Here is a 14,883-nt window from a genome sequence, read left to right as displayed (position 1 = left end):
TCGCACAGCTCCAGGGATCTGGGGTTGGGGGTTTGAGTGTCGCACCGGGTGTCCATGTGTGTTTCTTCCAGGTGCTCTGGTTTTCTCCCAAACATGTTAGTAGGTTGGTAACTCAAGTGTCCAGTGTGAGTGACTGTGAGTGTGTGTAGTCCTGTGAAGGACTGTCTCCTCTCCAGGGTGTGTTACAACCCTGAAATGGATAGCGGTTACAGACAATGAATGATGTCATTTACACATAGTACTTTTAACTATTACCAGTTTACAACAGTTTATCTCCCCCATTAATACTGAACATATAAGAATCGTTTCAGCCTTTTGAGTGAGGCATAATATAGAGCAGACAATCAGACTAAAATTTGGGACAGAGATACTATCCTAGAGCCACTGTCTTTCCCATAGGAGACTGATGTGGATGGCACACAGGCCAGTCAAACACATGCTGTTATAACGTACAGAATAAGGCCTGGTGTTTTCTTGCTGAAATAACCATGGACTTCCTAGGGAAATATGTTATTACAGTAGTCAGTGGAATGTTAAGTGCAAGTAATGAAGGAACAAATAAATCCTGGTGTAAGGCCAGAGCTGACCTCACTCCTGGTTTTTGTCACTGCTTGGTGTAGTGTTTGTACATCCTGTGAATTACTGTTTTCGTATTTTACTTCTGTCCTTTTATTATGAGAAAAAAATTCATTCATTGTCTCTAACCGCTTATCCAGTTCAGGGTCGCGGTGGGTCCAGAGCCTACCTGGAATCATTGGGCGGAAGGCGGGAATACACCCTGGAGGGGGCGCCAGTCCTTCACAGGGCAACACAGACACACACACACATTCACTCACACCTACGGACACTTTTGAGTCACCAATCCACCTCCCAACGTGTGTTTTTTTGGTCCATGGGAGAAAACCGGAGCACCCAGAGGAAACCTACGCGGACACAGGGAGAACACACCAACTCCTCACAGACAGTCACCTGGAGGAAACCCACGCGGACACAGGGAGAACACACCAACTCCTCACAGACAGTCACCTGGAGCGGGATTCGAACCCACAACCTCCAGGTCCCTGGAGCTGTGTAACTGCGACACTACCTGCTGCGCTACCGTGCCACCCCATTATGTGAAATTTAAATTACAAAATATCTAACAATGAACTAAACATAGTCCTGCTATTCAGCATGCGGTGTGTATGCAACTGGCGACTCAGTGTCTCTACCTGAGCCAGGTGCTGTTCAGCCAAACAAAAACAAACATGCAGTTATCAGCAACAGGGGAACTTTACATGAACCTTCTGCCATTTGTTGTTGCAGAGTTGCATGGTGTAGTGGATGTTAGCCGCTGGAACAACCTGTAATTCAAGTTCAGCTAAATAAGCAACCGGGTTTATGGTTTTATGTGTTTCAGAAGTGTGTTAATTTAAATAAAGCTACACAAGGGAGAACAGCCTATAACAAGGAAGATAAACTCATGTTCTAATGCCGTACATCAGGAAGGATGATGAGAAAAACATGTTTTTTTTTAATCCTCTGTCTAAATATTATTTGACTTTGACTTAAAGTACCATCATCCTCCAACATGCACTTCCTCCTTCGGGCCGGTTTGAGGTTCACCTGAATTACACTTTCATTCACATCTTTATAGGTCATTCGTTTATATTCAGTCTCAACACTGTATAAATGCACTGACACCCCCACAGCACTGTGTCCACGTTTGATGTCATAGGTCTTTACGGTAATAGATAGTTGATATTTCCAGGGTCTGTGACTGGTTGGTTTCAGCTGATGAGGGAACACTAATAAGTCTTAGTGTAATCTCACATGTGACCTCAATTGATTACTGTGTTTGTGCGATGTCGTTTTCTGCCTCGACCTGTCTGGGAAGTTTTGACATGACGTACTGGTTAAGAGTGTGTGCTTGAGTGACTGAGTGAGTGTGAGAAATGTCCCACGTGTGAGATTGCAATGAGTGTGTGAATTTGTCCACAGTTGGGATTGGGTGAGTGTGTGTTGCCCTGTGATGTACTGGCACTCTGTCCAGGGTGTGTTCTCACTTTTTGCGCCCAATGATTCTGGGTAGGTCCTGGACCCACCACGATATGAGTGAATGAATGAATGGATGGATGAATGTGAGGGTTTGACTGCATGTAACCACATAAACACAAGTGCCTCCAGATTGCTCTATCTCATTACTCCAAAGAAGGCTCTTTCACAACCACAGAGCCCCAAAGCTGGGTGGCTTTATCCCTCTTAATGAGTAATTCTTCAGACTCTTCTCTCAGCTCTAACTGTACTGGAAGGATTGTTGATGAAATCCGTCATCGTAATGTCCACAGGTTTGTGACAAATAGCGCGAAAGAAAAGAAACATGTACAGTACATAAATCTGTGTCAGCAGGTGACACGGGGAAGCACTTCTGCTGCTATAATGAATGTATTGATTGGCATATCAAGAAAAGCATATTTAAACAGGTGCGCGGGTCTTTCTTATCTTATCTGGGACCAGCTGCTTGGTAATGCCCGGTTAATCAGTTACAGGCAGTTAGTAGTCGGCCTGGTGGCAAGTTCTGTTTGTGTCAAACTTTGATTTGAGAAGTTCAGGGAGGACAAGCTGAACATCTGCTCGTCTCACTGCTGGGGGGAGGTGGAGGAGAAAGGTGATACACACTGGAGATGCTAGAGAAGAGAGGTTGGGTTACAGAGCAGCTTTTGAAACATCAACAGCTTTTTATGGGTTAAAATATGTCTACATCGAACAATTTGTATATATTGGAAACTATGGTCTATGCAGAGGTTGTGGCATATTTTTTTTTTTATTTGTTACATTCAACTAAAGAGAAATTGAGTGTAAACATTAGCAGGGAAAATGGCGTATATTTGATACCTACTGAAATGCTGTTGAATTAAGTATATTTTGAGGTACTGGGGGAAAAGTACGTCAATATCTTTGCTCGCAGCGAATGTATACGTTAAATGGATTTTACAGTGTCCAGTAAATGGAAATATGTCGTTAGAGGGCTTCTAATCCAGTAGAAAATGTGCAAAACCTTGTAACTCCAAAATATTCATTTAATAAGAACAGAAAAATTGCTCTTAATATTTGGGCATTCATTCATTGGAGAGCAGTTAACAGAAGTCATTCTTGGCCATTCCTCTTTGCTTTTCTTATCATGAAACTTTAAAGATACCAGCTGCTCTTGTATCTTTTATCTGTATTTTATCTTTTTGTCTCTTATCTGAATTTTGTTAAAGTTTGTCATTAAATAAATAAAGACGTACATAAATAAGTAGCAACAAAAGAATTTGGGGTATGCTTGTTTATTAATTGACTTAATTCTCTATATAACAGTTGCTATGCAAAGATACATTAACATTTATGGCATTTGGAAGAGCTCTCATCCAGAATTTTTTCCTGCCCAAGATGGGAACTGAAGTGTGTGGGACTCTAGATACCACTTGGCTTTGACCAGAGTGATCCTATCCTTATGTGCATATTATTTCATGCTTCTCTAAAGAGATTAAACATTGTTACAGAAATTGTGTAAACGAAAGCCTGAAACTGTGGCGTACCGTATCTTTAAATGTTGACAGTGCGGCCCTTGGGCTGGGACTGTTTACGCAGACAGATGACATCTCTAGAGATACAGTGGTTCACAAACAAAACGTGTGGTCTTGTCAGTCCCAGGCCTCTCTGAGTGACGTCTGGCTGCCTCGAGTTGGGTCTGGAAGGGCTGAGCTCAGAGCTCTCAGGAGAGAAAGTGGGGACAGTCATTTAGGGGTTCTTTAAGGATATCACTATATATATATATATATACAGATTTTCTACTTCATATGAATACGGTTGTTTGGGTTTATGAATGTGTAAGTGCATACATAAACAGTGAGAGACGTGTGTGTGTGTGTATGTATCAGTGTGTGACAGGACAGCAGTGGCAGGGGGTCTTCTTGGCTCACAGTGACACTGAGCAACAACACAGTGTGGACAACAGACAGATATGAAGTATGCAATTGAGCATGACCTCATAAGAGACACCACAGGGCCCCACATGAGCAGTCAAAACTTTGGACATATCGACACATACCTGGAATTTATATTATTTCATATTCTTATACCATTTTTATGCATTTTACAAACAAAAGTAAATACACCAGAGCTGTGAAATAAGACCTGCTGAATTCTGCAGTAACAAAAACTAGAAGTAGAAAAAAAAGGTTTATAGATCTAATGGCAGTCATCTGAGACAGAGGGGTTGGTGTTGATGTTGGATGCCAGTGCTCATCATCCCAAAGTGTTTGAATCCACAGCTAAATGCCTTGAGGATCTAGCTGATGTTTGATATTGGGCAAGGTAAATACAGGCTCATGTGTAGCTTATTCAGTGTCCTACATCATTTCATACTTTTCCATGGAGATTATAAAATGTGTGTGAACATCTGCATCGGCGGTGGGTTCACTATTTAAGTTTGTCAGATTAGCCTCTAAACAAGGCTTTGGATCAAGTCTGGTAAAGTGAAATTAAACTTCTGATCGGAGCCGTGGAAGCAATACGAGTCATAAATTAATTAACATTAATAAGGTTGAATATATAAAGAGAACACAGTTGGGCACAGCAGTGTCCTCGAGTTGTGTTCATTCCCTGCGAGGGGTCTGTGAGGGATTTAGTGTGTTCTCTCCACGTCTGGATGTGTGTGTGCGCGGGTGAGGAGGAGGAGGGTGGGGTGGAGGTGAGCCTTGTCAAGAATATAATCCTGCCTTTTGTCCAATGATTCCAGGTAGTATTTGGACCCACCAGGATTCTGGACTCACAGGATGAAGCATTTACAGAAAATGAATGAATGAACTATGCCTCTGCTTCCGTACGATTCCTGTGAAAAATCCTAAGATCCGGTTCAATCTAAAGTCTAAAACTATCTGCATCCATAATTCTTTACTCCAAACCAAACAGGCTGTTGTACGTCCAGAAACAAAATAAGCAGCAAGGCGACATAACTGCCTGCGAAATTCGGACTAAAAGGTTAAAACAGACTGTCAGAGGAGAAATGGCTGTGCCTGCATTCTGGACACATTTTCCACTGGATTGACAAAGTGACAGAACACCAATTACAGCCAAATGGCAACCTCTTCACACCTGATAGGCATGGGAGAGAGCTGAGATTGAGCCTGCAGATAAGGGCTGTAGAGGGCTTTGTGTTGTGTGTGTGTGTGTGTGTGTGTGTGTGTTGGGGGAGGAGGAGATTGTCTTTCAAAATGTATAAGGTTAGCCTGGTGCCTTTTTAAATTCTGAGAGCGAGTTGTGAATAGTATTTGGACATGTGTTTGTGTGTGTCTCTGGCTCAGCACCAGAACTAAATCATGAGTGGGGGCATCCAAAAACCTCTGGAGGATAGGGGGATGCTGCATGTGTATACGCCAGGAAGAAAAGGAAATCTAGGGAAAATATAAACATGAGGGCCACAATAACAGGCAAGGCAGCATATAGTGCCAGTACAGAGTACAACCTGGCAATTCACCTGATGTAGCCTTTTATATTAGTGTGTGGCAAGCAGTGTTTTATTCTCACTTTATTTTGCTGCTGCCTGTCACTTTGCTGACCAGATATGATATTAAAATGACCTCCTTGTTACTACACTCATTGTCCAATTTCAGTTCCACGGGCAACAGGTGAACTACTATTTAATCTCAAGTGCCCACCCCCCAAATACAGTACAGGTTTCATTAGAGGAAATAGAAATAGGTGACGCCACACTCAGTGCTTGTAGTCAGTTAGAGGGGTATATACTGGTCAGGCATTGCCCTGTGGAATAGCAATGATGGAGCCCCATTTTATCAGTATCAGAGTCAGATTTATTGCCCAAGTATGTGGACACAAGGAATTTAGATCCCGCTGAAGATGTCTCTCTAGAATGTGGAGTTTTGGAACCTGAACTAATCACTCAACATCAGTACCTGGCTAAATACCATCAAATCCTCAGCTATGTTCCAAAATCTAATATAGAGCCTGATCAGAAGAGTAGAACCTACAGCAAAATGGCTTAAACTACCTATTAATGCCTGTCCTTGCAGAAGAGATCTTGGGTGAGCAGAGTGCATGTGAGCATTCATAATGTCCTTCAAAGGAAAGTAGAAATGGTTTAAAAAGCCTTTTAACATTTCCATAATCTTGGTTTTCTTATCTATATCTATCCTCTCTGAAGTCTGTACAAAGGCAGATATCGTGTCTCACACGCAACAAGGTAAAAGATAAAAACAGTGAATATCAATAATGTCACCATATGCTGGGGTTCTTTCTTCATCAAGCCCTTCACAGTTGTGGACACCTGTCTCAACTCCAGCTCCCTGCCTGGATCATAACCATGATCGCATCGACATTAAATTTGATGACAGAGAGAGCTATAAAAAGTGCTAGTCCTTGGAGTATTCCGTGGCTGTGAAAGAGGCAGAAGGTGTGATTTAACCTACTGTAGTTGCTCTGTGTTGCATAGCTCACAGTATAATGTAAGAATTGTAAAATGCATTTATGGTCGCGGAGATGAAATAAAGCATCATATCAGTGATAAATGACGACAGGTTGAGGCTCATGTCCTCATACATGCTGTAAAAACAACACTACTGGTGTGAGACTGATGTCAGATGTAATTTTCTTAATGAATGTCAACAATAGTTGAGGTAAGACCACATTATATTTAATGTTGTTGTCACTCATAATTGCTCTGTGGTGGCATGCAATGTGCATTATCTAATAGAGCTTAGGAATTATGGTTTGGGAAGTCATGATGAAGAGGTACATAAACCTTTACACGTTTCAAAATGTCCAGTCGAATGCCAAGCTGTGGCTGCCGCGAGGTAAAAATAAAACATTAATTGGGAGGGATTAATTGCAACATGTGTTATATTAAAAGAAAACCTGATCTAATTGAGTGTTTTTTTTTTTTTGAAAAAGCACAGGAGCTGCAGTTGATTAAATCCAACTGCAGAGCTACAAAAAAAAAAAAAAAAATGTGGGGGGTGAAACTCACCCCATGCCCATTACCGGCAAGTCTGATTCGCTCTGGCTTCAGGAAGGGCCATTGTGCCTCAGGGCAGGTGGTGTTGGCAAGAACAGGCTGGGCGGTTTTGGCAAATTACAGAGACATATGGCACATTAACACTCTCACCTAACCAGAATGCAGGGGAAACCTTCTGCAGTGACCCCCACCATCCCAGCAATTACCCACCAGCCCACGCCAGACCTGCGTCCAGTAGTGGATGGTGCATATGGGCTCTTTGACTGGCCAACAACACCCACCTGAGAGAAGAGGGGGAAAAAAAAGAATCAAGGACAAACTTGGTCTCTAAATTTAGGTGTTAACTCTCTTGGGTGGAAGGACCACTGAGAATCTGTGCTTGCCTAAGTGTACTTCTGCTGAGGTAGGAATGCATATCAGTAAAGAATATTCATCATGCAAAATAAAACAAGTCACCTACATATTTACCTACATAATGTGTTGAACGTAAGTTCCAATCCTGTTAAGGCCACATAAGGCTAATCCAGTATCTTATCTTGGATTTCACCTTGCATTATAACCAAAAGCCTTAAAAGGGAAATATTATACCCCTTCTCCACAAGTCAATGCGGGACTTGGTGAAACTCTGATTTGGCCGTGGTTTTTAGCCATTTTTGCCTCTTCTCTTTCTGCTATGTTTTTGTTTTTTGGGTTTTGCTTAATGCTACTATTTCTCTGCGCTTGTTACGTCGTCTTGCTCTATTTAATTGTCTTTGTGCTGTCACGTTAATGCAGGTCCAGCACTGTGACTGGAGGGTCTAAAGTGTCATTACGCTATGTAAGATGATGCACAAACTCAATGACTTGTTTTATTCCATGTTTTCTGACATTTGCAGCACACACACACACAAAAACATTGTTGTTGTATTTCAGTTATCAGGAGCTTTATGTATTAGCTGTTGTAACTATTTGTATAATCACAATATAAACTGGAAACACACACAAACATTTCCTGAATCTATAGTCTGTTTAATTCCTTTCCAAAGCAATGTAAAGACGGTCAGTGGGTGACAGATGCTGTAAATAATGAATATTGAAATTTTGAAAATGTGTTTAAAAATCATATTGTTATTGAAACATTTTATATTGTGATTATATATATATATTGACATTGCAATATATACTGATATTGAATTATTGTCCAGCCCTAAGAGGGACTGTATGATTAATTGTTGTAATTCATGTGCCTGTCTACATTTACTGTAAACCCAACTAATGGACACTCAGGAAGGACTTTCCCGTCATGTCCGGAATCCTTGATTCTTCATCAAGTCCACATCTGGGCAAATGAAATTTTGGAGAGTAGAGATGTAGATAATGAACCTTCAGTAGTTCAGCACACAGCTTGTTTAACCTGCAAGCAGCTGCACATGAACCTAAGGTCACCATAGTCAATTCTGAGCATTAGACAGAGGAGTATAAAATACACAAGCCCTGTTTTGTGGACTACCGGTGTCCATATTCTCCAGATTCTGGAACACTCTAAATGTCTAATATTTTGTTGGAAAATATCGTGTATAAATATTTACCTGAGAGCACTGAACTGAGATGGACATGAGTGTTCCAGGACCAAATTTGGACACTTTACCATAAGTTTTTAATCAAGGACTTATTTGTGTTTTTATTCATGTCAAACTTATAAGGCCCACAGAAGTCAAGGTGAAGGTCAAAATTCAAGTGCAGTATTCCAACCTCCTGTGGCAAAGTGGTCAGTGTCAACATGTGCAAAATGTATTTATTTATTTAGACAGCGGGAAGTAGCAATGGAGGAATCTGAAAGGCAAATATCCAAAACAACTTCTGGCTGTGGACGCTTGTGGCTTACTGGTGTAAGCAATGCTTCAGAGGTCAAGAGGTCATTAATATAAATCTGACAGGTTTCAGGATTACTTGGCCTCCACTGAGTGGAAAAAAAATAATACAACAACTACAAGTTGACCATAGCCATGAGATGTATCCTGAAGCTCTCAGGGATGAGCTACGCTTCCAAGGTCAGGAGGTTATCGGTTCAAATCCTGAGCAGGATCCCGAGATTGTGGCTCTGGATGATTGGAGAGACTTGAAATGCGAGACTTGTGTGAGGAAGCCAGGAGGGTGTTATCCAAAACAGAGAGAGGACAGAACAGGAGTTCTTGGAAGAAATCAAGCAGGGGAATGAGAGCCAGCCACACGAGTTTGGATTTAAATATATTTTTTATTTTTAATCATTTTATTTTCCTTATAAACAATATAGACATTTAAAAAAACATTTTTCAAAATTTAAAACTTAAAGGTTCATAAATCATTAACAGTCTGTGTATTAATGTTGTTTATTAGCTTGTAGATTCATTAAAATAATTAATAATCATATATAATACATAGACAGAAAGTGTAACCATGACTTGTTGTTTGCCAAAAAGTGAACACACATCCATTAAATTTCGGCTCTTCGGATACTTACCTTACTTTGACGTCCCCATCAGTCCACATGCTGTCACACATTTTTAATACGTTTAAATCTTTAACAACCAAGTTTAATCAATTAACCACGGACAGAACCTCTTTAGACACTGAAGATAACATTATCATAATAAATGACTAAATTCACATTCTGAAGTCTTCGCTTAGTTTTACCTTGACATTTGCAGTAAGTTCTGAAACATTAAATATTAGATGAAAAAGAGGTCACTGTTTCCCTTTTTATCTCTGTGTTACATATGATTATTAATGACTTTTAAGGTGTTTACATCCTAATTAATGACTTTTATTGACGTTTTAATGATTTTTAATGATATTTATAAACCTTTATAAATGTTGTTATTTTGTGTAAAAAGTGGCAGAATGTTTAGTTTGTGAAATAAACCTAATGCTTTACCAGGAAGAAAAACTGCAAATAGAATATCCTTAATGTAATAATTTTTATTAAAAATGAAAAACAGGAAAAAAAAAAAAAAACACTCAACGGTGCCTCCTGTTCCTCTTGCGCTTTTTGGTCTTCTGTGCCATGTTCCTCTTAGGCTGAGGCGGCATGGGTTCCTCGCTAATGTCTACATCAATATCAGGAGGTCTGCAGTTTACAGCAGGACTGCAGGAGTCCTCACTCTGTAAGACCTCACTGGATGTGGTGCAGAAGAGTCTGTCCCAAAGCTGCTGTTTGATTTTGCGGCCCATGTGAAGGCTGTAGCGCTGCTGCTCTCCAGTTTCACTTTTCAGCTGGGGCTCCACCACAGAGCAGTAAATACTCTGGTAATCACTGACACTGTGGCCATGTATCAGCAGTGGCTGGTCTGCTCCAGGCACATTGTCCATGGAGCTTTGTCCATATAAACCCTCCATGGATCTTGGGGTAACACTTTCCATGGTCATCCCCTTATACATGATTTCAGCGTAGCTGAAAGGGTAAATCATGTCATCCACGACAGCCATGTTGTCTACATAGCGCTGTGCAAGTTTTCTGGGTTTGGGTTTCCCCAAGTCCACCAAATAATCATCAAACCGCTTGGGCACCTCAGCAATCTTTCGTAGAGAATAGCGGTGGTTCTGTGATCTTTCCATGGACTCCTGTAACGGTGAAGTCTATAGGTTTAACGTTTCTAATTCTTATTACAACTGATGATTCCACTTTAGTACATTATTTACTGTGCTGAATTCAAATTTTTAGTTATCCAAACCTTTAATGATGAGTTGAAAGGAGTCTCGTCCATGGTCACATTGTCTAAACAGTGTTTCGCAAGTTTTCTCGGTTTGGGTTTCCAAGAGTCCATCAGATAATCATCAAAATACTCAGACAACCAAGGAGTTTTTCACAGACAAAAGCAGTGGTTCTGATATCTGTCCACGGCCTCCTGTAACTGTGAAGTATATAAGCTTAACATTTCTAATTCTTATTACTGCTGTTTTGTCCACATGAATATGTTATTGACTGGACTGAATTAAACATCGAGTTAAATAAAACATAGCTACAAACGAAGTTCAATAACCTCTTATTAGAAATTAATTTAACATAATATTTTACTGTAAGATGAAATTGTATTTGTAGCATAAACCTTTTTCTTACTTTATCTCTGAAGTTGAATCCTCACCTCTTCACTGACAAAATGTAAGAAAATGTTTGTTGTTCCATCGACCGAGCAACTGGCTTTTAATTCCATCAGAAGAACCTTCTCCATTATGACACACAACACGTGTCACAGTGGACCTGGCTGTCTGGACTGTGGGAGATTCTAACACTGTTCACTATAGTATACTTTTTTTTTTTTTTTTTGGTTCTGCCATTTTGTTGTAGTGTCCGAACACATGGTGGATAATTTTCAGTGCACTCAAACAATCCCACAATGCATTGCAAAAAGTAATGTACAACACCATGTATATCAGATTACCCATAATCCACAGCGTTGTTTGATAAAAACCCACATGAGGTTGTGTCTGAAATCATTCAATACCCTCATGAATTCAATTCCCTATAATAGTGCACTATATAGTTAATAATATAGGGAAATATCATTGTAAAAGTGAACTGATTCAAGGGGCTATGACACTGGAGGTTCAGGACATTAAAAAGGCTCTATTTCCCTCACAGAACCGAAACTCGCTAACATCTGGCTTAATGAATGACTAGCACTTTTAATGGTGTCCTCCTCCGCCTGCTTCTTCTTATTATTTTGAATTACATTGCTCTCATTTTTATTTATTTATTCATTCATTTAATCCTGATATAAATATAAAGTACAACTGCCATTTTCAATGATTTGACTGCCAATTTTATTCCATAAAAAGTGGGAGTTAGTGTGTCTTAGAGGGAGTCACACTTAGAGCTGTACTTAACCTGATACCTTTTCTATGCACTCAATGCACTTCTATGGAATATTAGGGAGGGGCCACAGTTAGCTTCAATGTGCAGATTTCACTTTGTGGATATGTCAGTTAGTCAACACCAGGTCACTCATGACAGGAACACACAGCCTGCACAGGGTATCACACACTCACACAGTCTCTCTCTCTCTCTCTCTCACTCTCACAAACAGACACCTGTGGACAGTTTCACACAGCCAAGCCACCTACCAACATGTTTCTGTCAGGCAGGACAAAACACATGTCTCACAGACAGTGCCCCACAGCAGGGACTGAACCCAGGACCCCTGTGGCTGTGTGGCAGAGACAATACCAACAGGAAGTCTACTTCATATGACGTCCAGAAACCTAAATTAAAATGATGCAAGTTATACAAACAGGACGCTCCTGGTCAGGGTTTTGGGTAATGTTTTGCTGATTTGAATATTCAAAAATCCTTTACAGTACATACAGAGGCTTTATTATGAAGTAATTCTTCTCAAATCAATAATTTAAAACTTCTCAGCTCTTAAATTGTTTGACTGAAGAAATTTAAAAAGTTTGTTAATGAACATTAATGCAGCAATGGAAAATGTTAAGTAATCAATTATATCCATAAACACTCAAAGTCCTGTTTCCACATTCACACCATGATGCAACAAATGTGAAAGCAGTGAGCCACAGAGAAGTAAAACCCAGTGTAAATCTGGATCCTGCAACACCAATCTCTTTCTGCAGTGTACAGTGTTCCACAGCTTTATTAACCTGCGGTTCATGTTTAGGTTAAGATTTACATATCAGTCTCTTTCTGAGTCACATGCACCATCTCAGCCATCGTCGCGTTCTATTCGGCAGAAATGAACACAAAAACAAACACACTGCTTTTGTGTAAATCTTCAGGGAATAAAGTCAAATAAACTCCATCACTCTATTCATCAGCCAGGAATAAGGGGGGCGAGAGACCTTAAGCTCCCCAGGATCAGAGGCTCTAACCTGGGCATGATTTCATCCCTGGAGCCCCTCTGTTCACCCGGCTGATAGATGATGCCCTAGGCCTGAATTTGCCAACCCAGGAGAAAACATTCTATGCTTGTATTATTTTTGTAGGCGTTAGATAAGAGATGAACTATATTATATACAGATTGAATGAGTAAATCCTGCGTAAAGGTTTGGGAATTGTCTTTTAGTCTTATTTTTAATCTGAATTTATATTGGGACCATGGCAACGTGACCAGATTAAGAATGTTTAGCATTTGCAGAAGTTTTATAAATCAGTAGCTACAAACAATGTTATTAATATTGTCACTAAATCATCACTACTTTATTACTACTTAATGACAGCACCACATTGATATGAGTTAATTAAATAAAACATTAGGTATGTTGCTTGTAGTTATAGTTTTACAGTGTTTTGCAATATTTGACCAATAAAGAGAGAGAGAGAGCGCCATTCATCAAACCACACCTCCAGTATCAAGGAATATATTATCACACCTAAAATGTGCCACCAAGAGGAGGGTGGAGGAGAATCAGAAGAATGTGGGTGAGTGTTTGAGAGGGAGATGGAGGTTAAAGATAAAACTGATGAAGTGGTGCTCGTGTGACTGATCATGTAGGTAATCTGTCTTTTTGCACTGGTGTAAAAGTAGTTGGGTTCTGCTGAGAGGCTGTTTTATAGGGACTTGGGGCATGGTATGATGTTGTGAGGGGCATCAAAACTCATTAACAGGGGGCATTAACTCATAAACTCATTAAAGGGGCATTAACACTTTGTGAGATCAAAGGCTTGTTTCCTTGCTGTGGAACATCCATCCATCCATCCATTATCTGTACCGCTTATCCAATTTAGGGTCGCGGGGGGTCCAGAGCCTACCTGGAATCATTGGGCGCAAGGCGGGAATACACCCTGGAGGGGACGCCAGTCCTTCACAGGGCAACACAGACACACACACACACATTCACTCACACACTCATACCTACGGACACTTTCGAGTCGCCAATCCACCTGCAACGTGTGTTTTTGGACTGTGGGAGGAAACCGGAGCACCCGGAGGAAACCCACGCTGACACGGGGAGAACACACCAACTCCTCACAGACAGTCACCCGGAGCGGGAATCGAACCCACAACCTCCAGGCCCCTGGAGCTGTGTGACTGCGACACTACCTGCTGCGCCACCGTGCCGCCCTAAACCCACGCGGACACGGGGAGAACACTGGGAAACGAACCCACAACCTCCAGGTCCCTGGAGCTGTGTGACTGCGACACTACCTGCTGCGCCACCATGCCGCCCTGCTGTGGAACAGTCATCTGTAATGCTTTGTTTCATTGACCTCACAAGTCAGATAGTGGCGCTGGGAGTGATCCACACCTGATCTGTCCACGTTCCAATTAGGTTGATCCTGGTTGGCATTGTTAGTGATTCCTGTCTGAAAACAGCTCATATTTCACACACGTCCATGTACAACATTTAAACAGTAGTGTAGGACTGATTTATTGAGACACAAATAGATAGCAGCACTAATAAACTGTTTGATACTTCTGCTTTTACACTCTGTTGTTGTGTGGACAGCTGTCTTGGAGACAACCATCCCTCTTACTGCTAAGAGACAAGCTTTTATTATCTCTCTCTAGGACAGTTTTGGCTGGCCCCTGTCAGCTGTAAATATCTGTAGCTCAAACAGTTCCGAGAGCCTGGGCTGAGCCAGCAGTGTCCCATTTAATGGCCGCTGAAGCCACTGTCCCCTTTTGCCACTGACCACTGAACTCTTCAAGCGTCGCTGAGGTGAGCAGTTCTGAGAAATGACACGTGCGCCTTTTCCCAGCTTTTCATTGGCTGTATCAGGTGTGTAGAGATGGCAGAACACCAAAATGTGTAGGGCATGTGGTCAGCAGTGTTGGGAACCACTGTCCTAGCGGTCTGCGGGTGGGTTTACAGTGTACACTGGTCTGTTTCCACCTCTGTGGTTTTGTATATGGCGTCTGAGTGGGGAGAGGTAAATAGAGCTGCAATTGGTTGGACAAGAGGGCTGGCAGAGTGGT

The 14,883-nt window shown here is 41.2% G+C and overlaps 1 protein-coding gene and 1 long non-coding RNA gene across 3 annotated transcripts in view; one reads left to right on the top strand and one right to left on the bottom strand.

Annotated features, from left to right (window-relative positions):
* The window catches only part of LOC136708862 (uncharacterized), a 252,879-nt gene that overhangs the window by 223,779 nt on the left and 14,217 nt on the right, over positions 1-14,883 (top strand). The window lies entirely within an intron of this gene.
* On the bottom strand, positions 9,971-11,109 carry LOC136708558 (uncharacterized). Its single transcript, XM_066683195.1, has 3 exons — positions 11,070-11,109; positions 10,684-10,863; positions 9,971-10,573 (listed from the first exon to the last, which is right to left on the bottom strand). The coding sequence occupies exons 2-3, from the start codon at positions 10,774-10,776 to the stop codon at positions 9,971-9,973; spliced, it is 696 nt and encodes a 231-aa protein (XP_066539292.1). The 5' UTR covers positions 10,777-10,863; positions 11,070-11,109.

This window comes from Hoplias malabaricus, chromosome 10 (assembly GCF_029633855.1).
Source record: "Hoplias malabaricus isolate fHopMal1 chromosome 10, fHopMal1.hap1, whole genome shotgun sequence".
Classification (NCBI taxonomy): Eukaryota; Metazoa; Chordata; class Actinopteri; order Characiformes; family Erythrinidae; genus Hoplias; species Hoplias malabaricus.
Note: the sequence above shows the minus strand (reverse complement) of the source record. Positions and strands in the feature narration are given on the sequence as shown.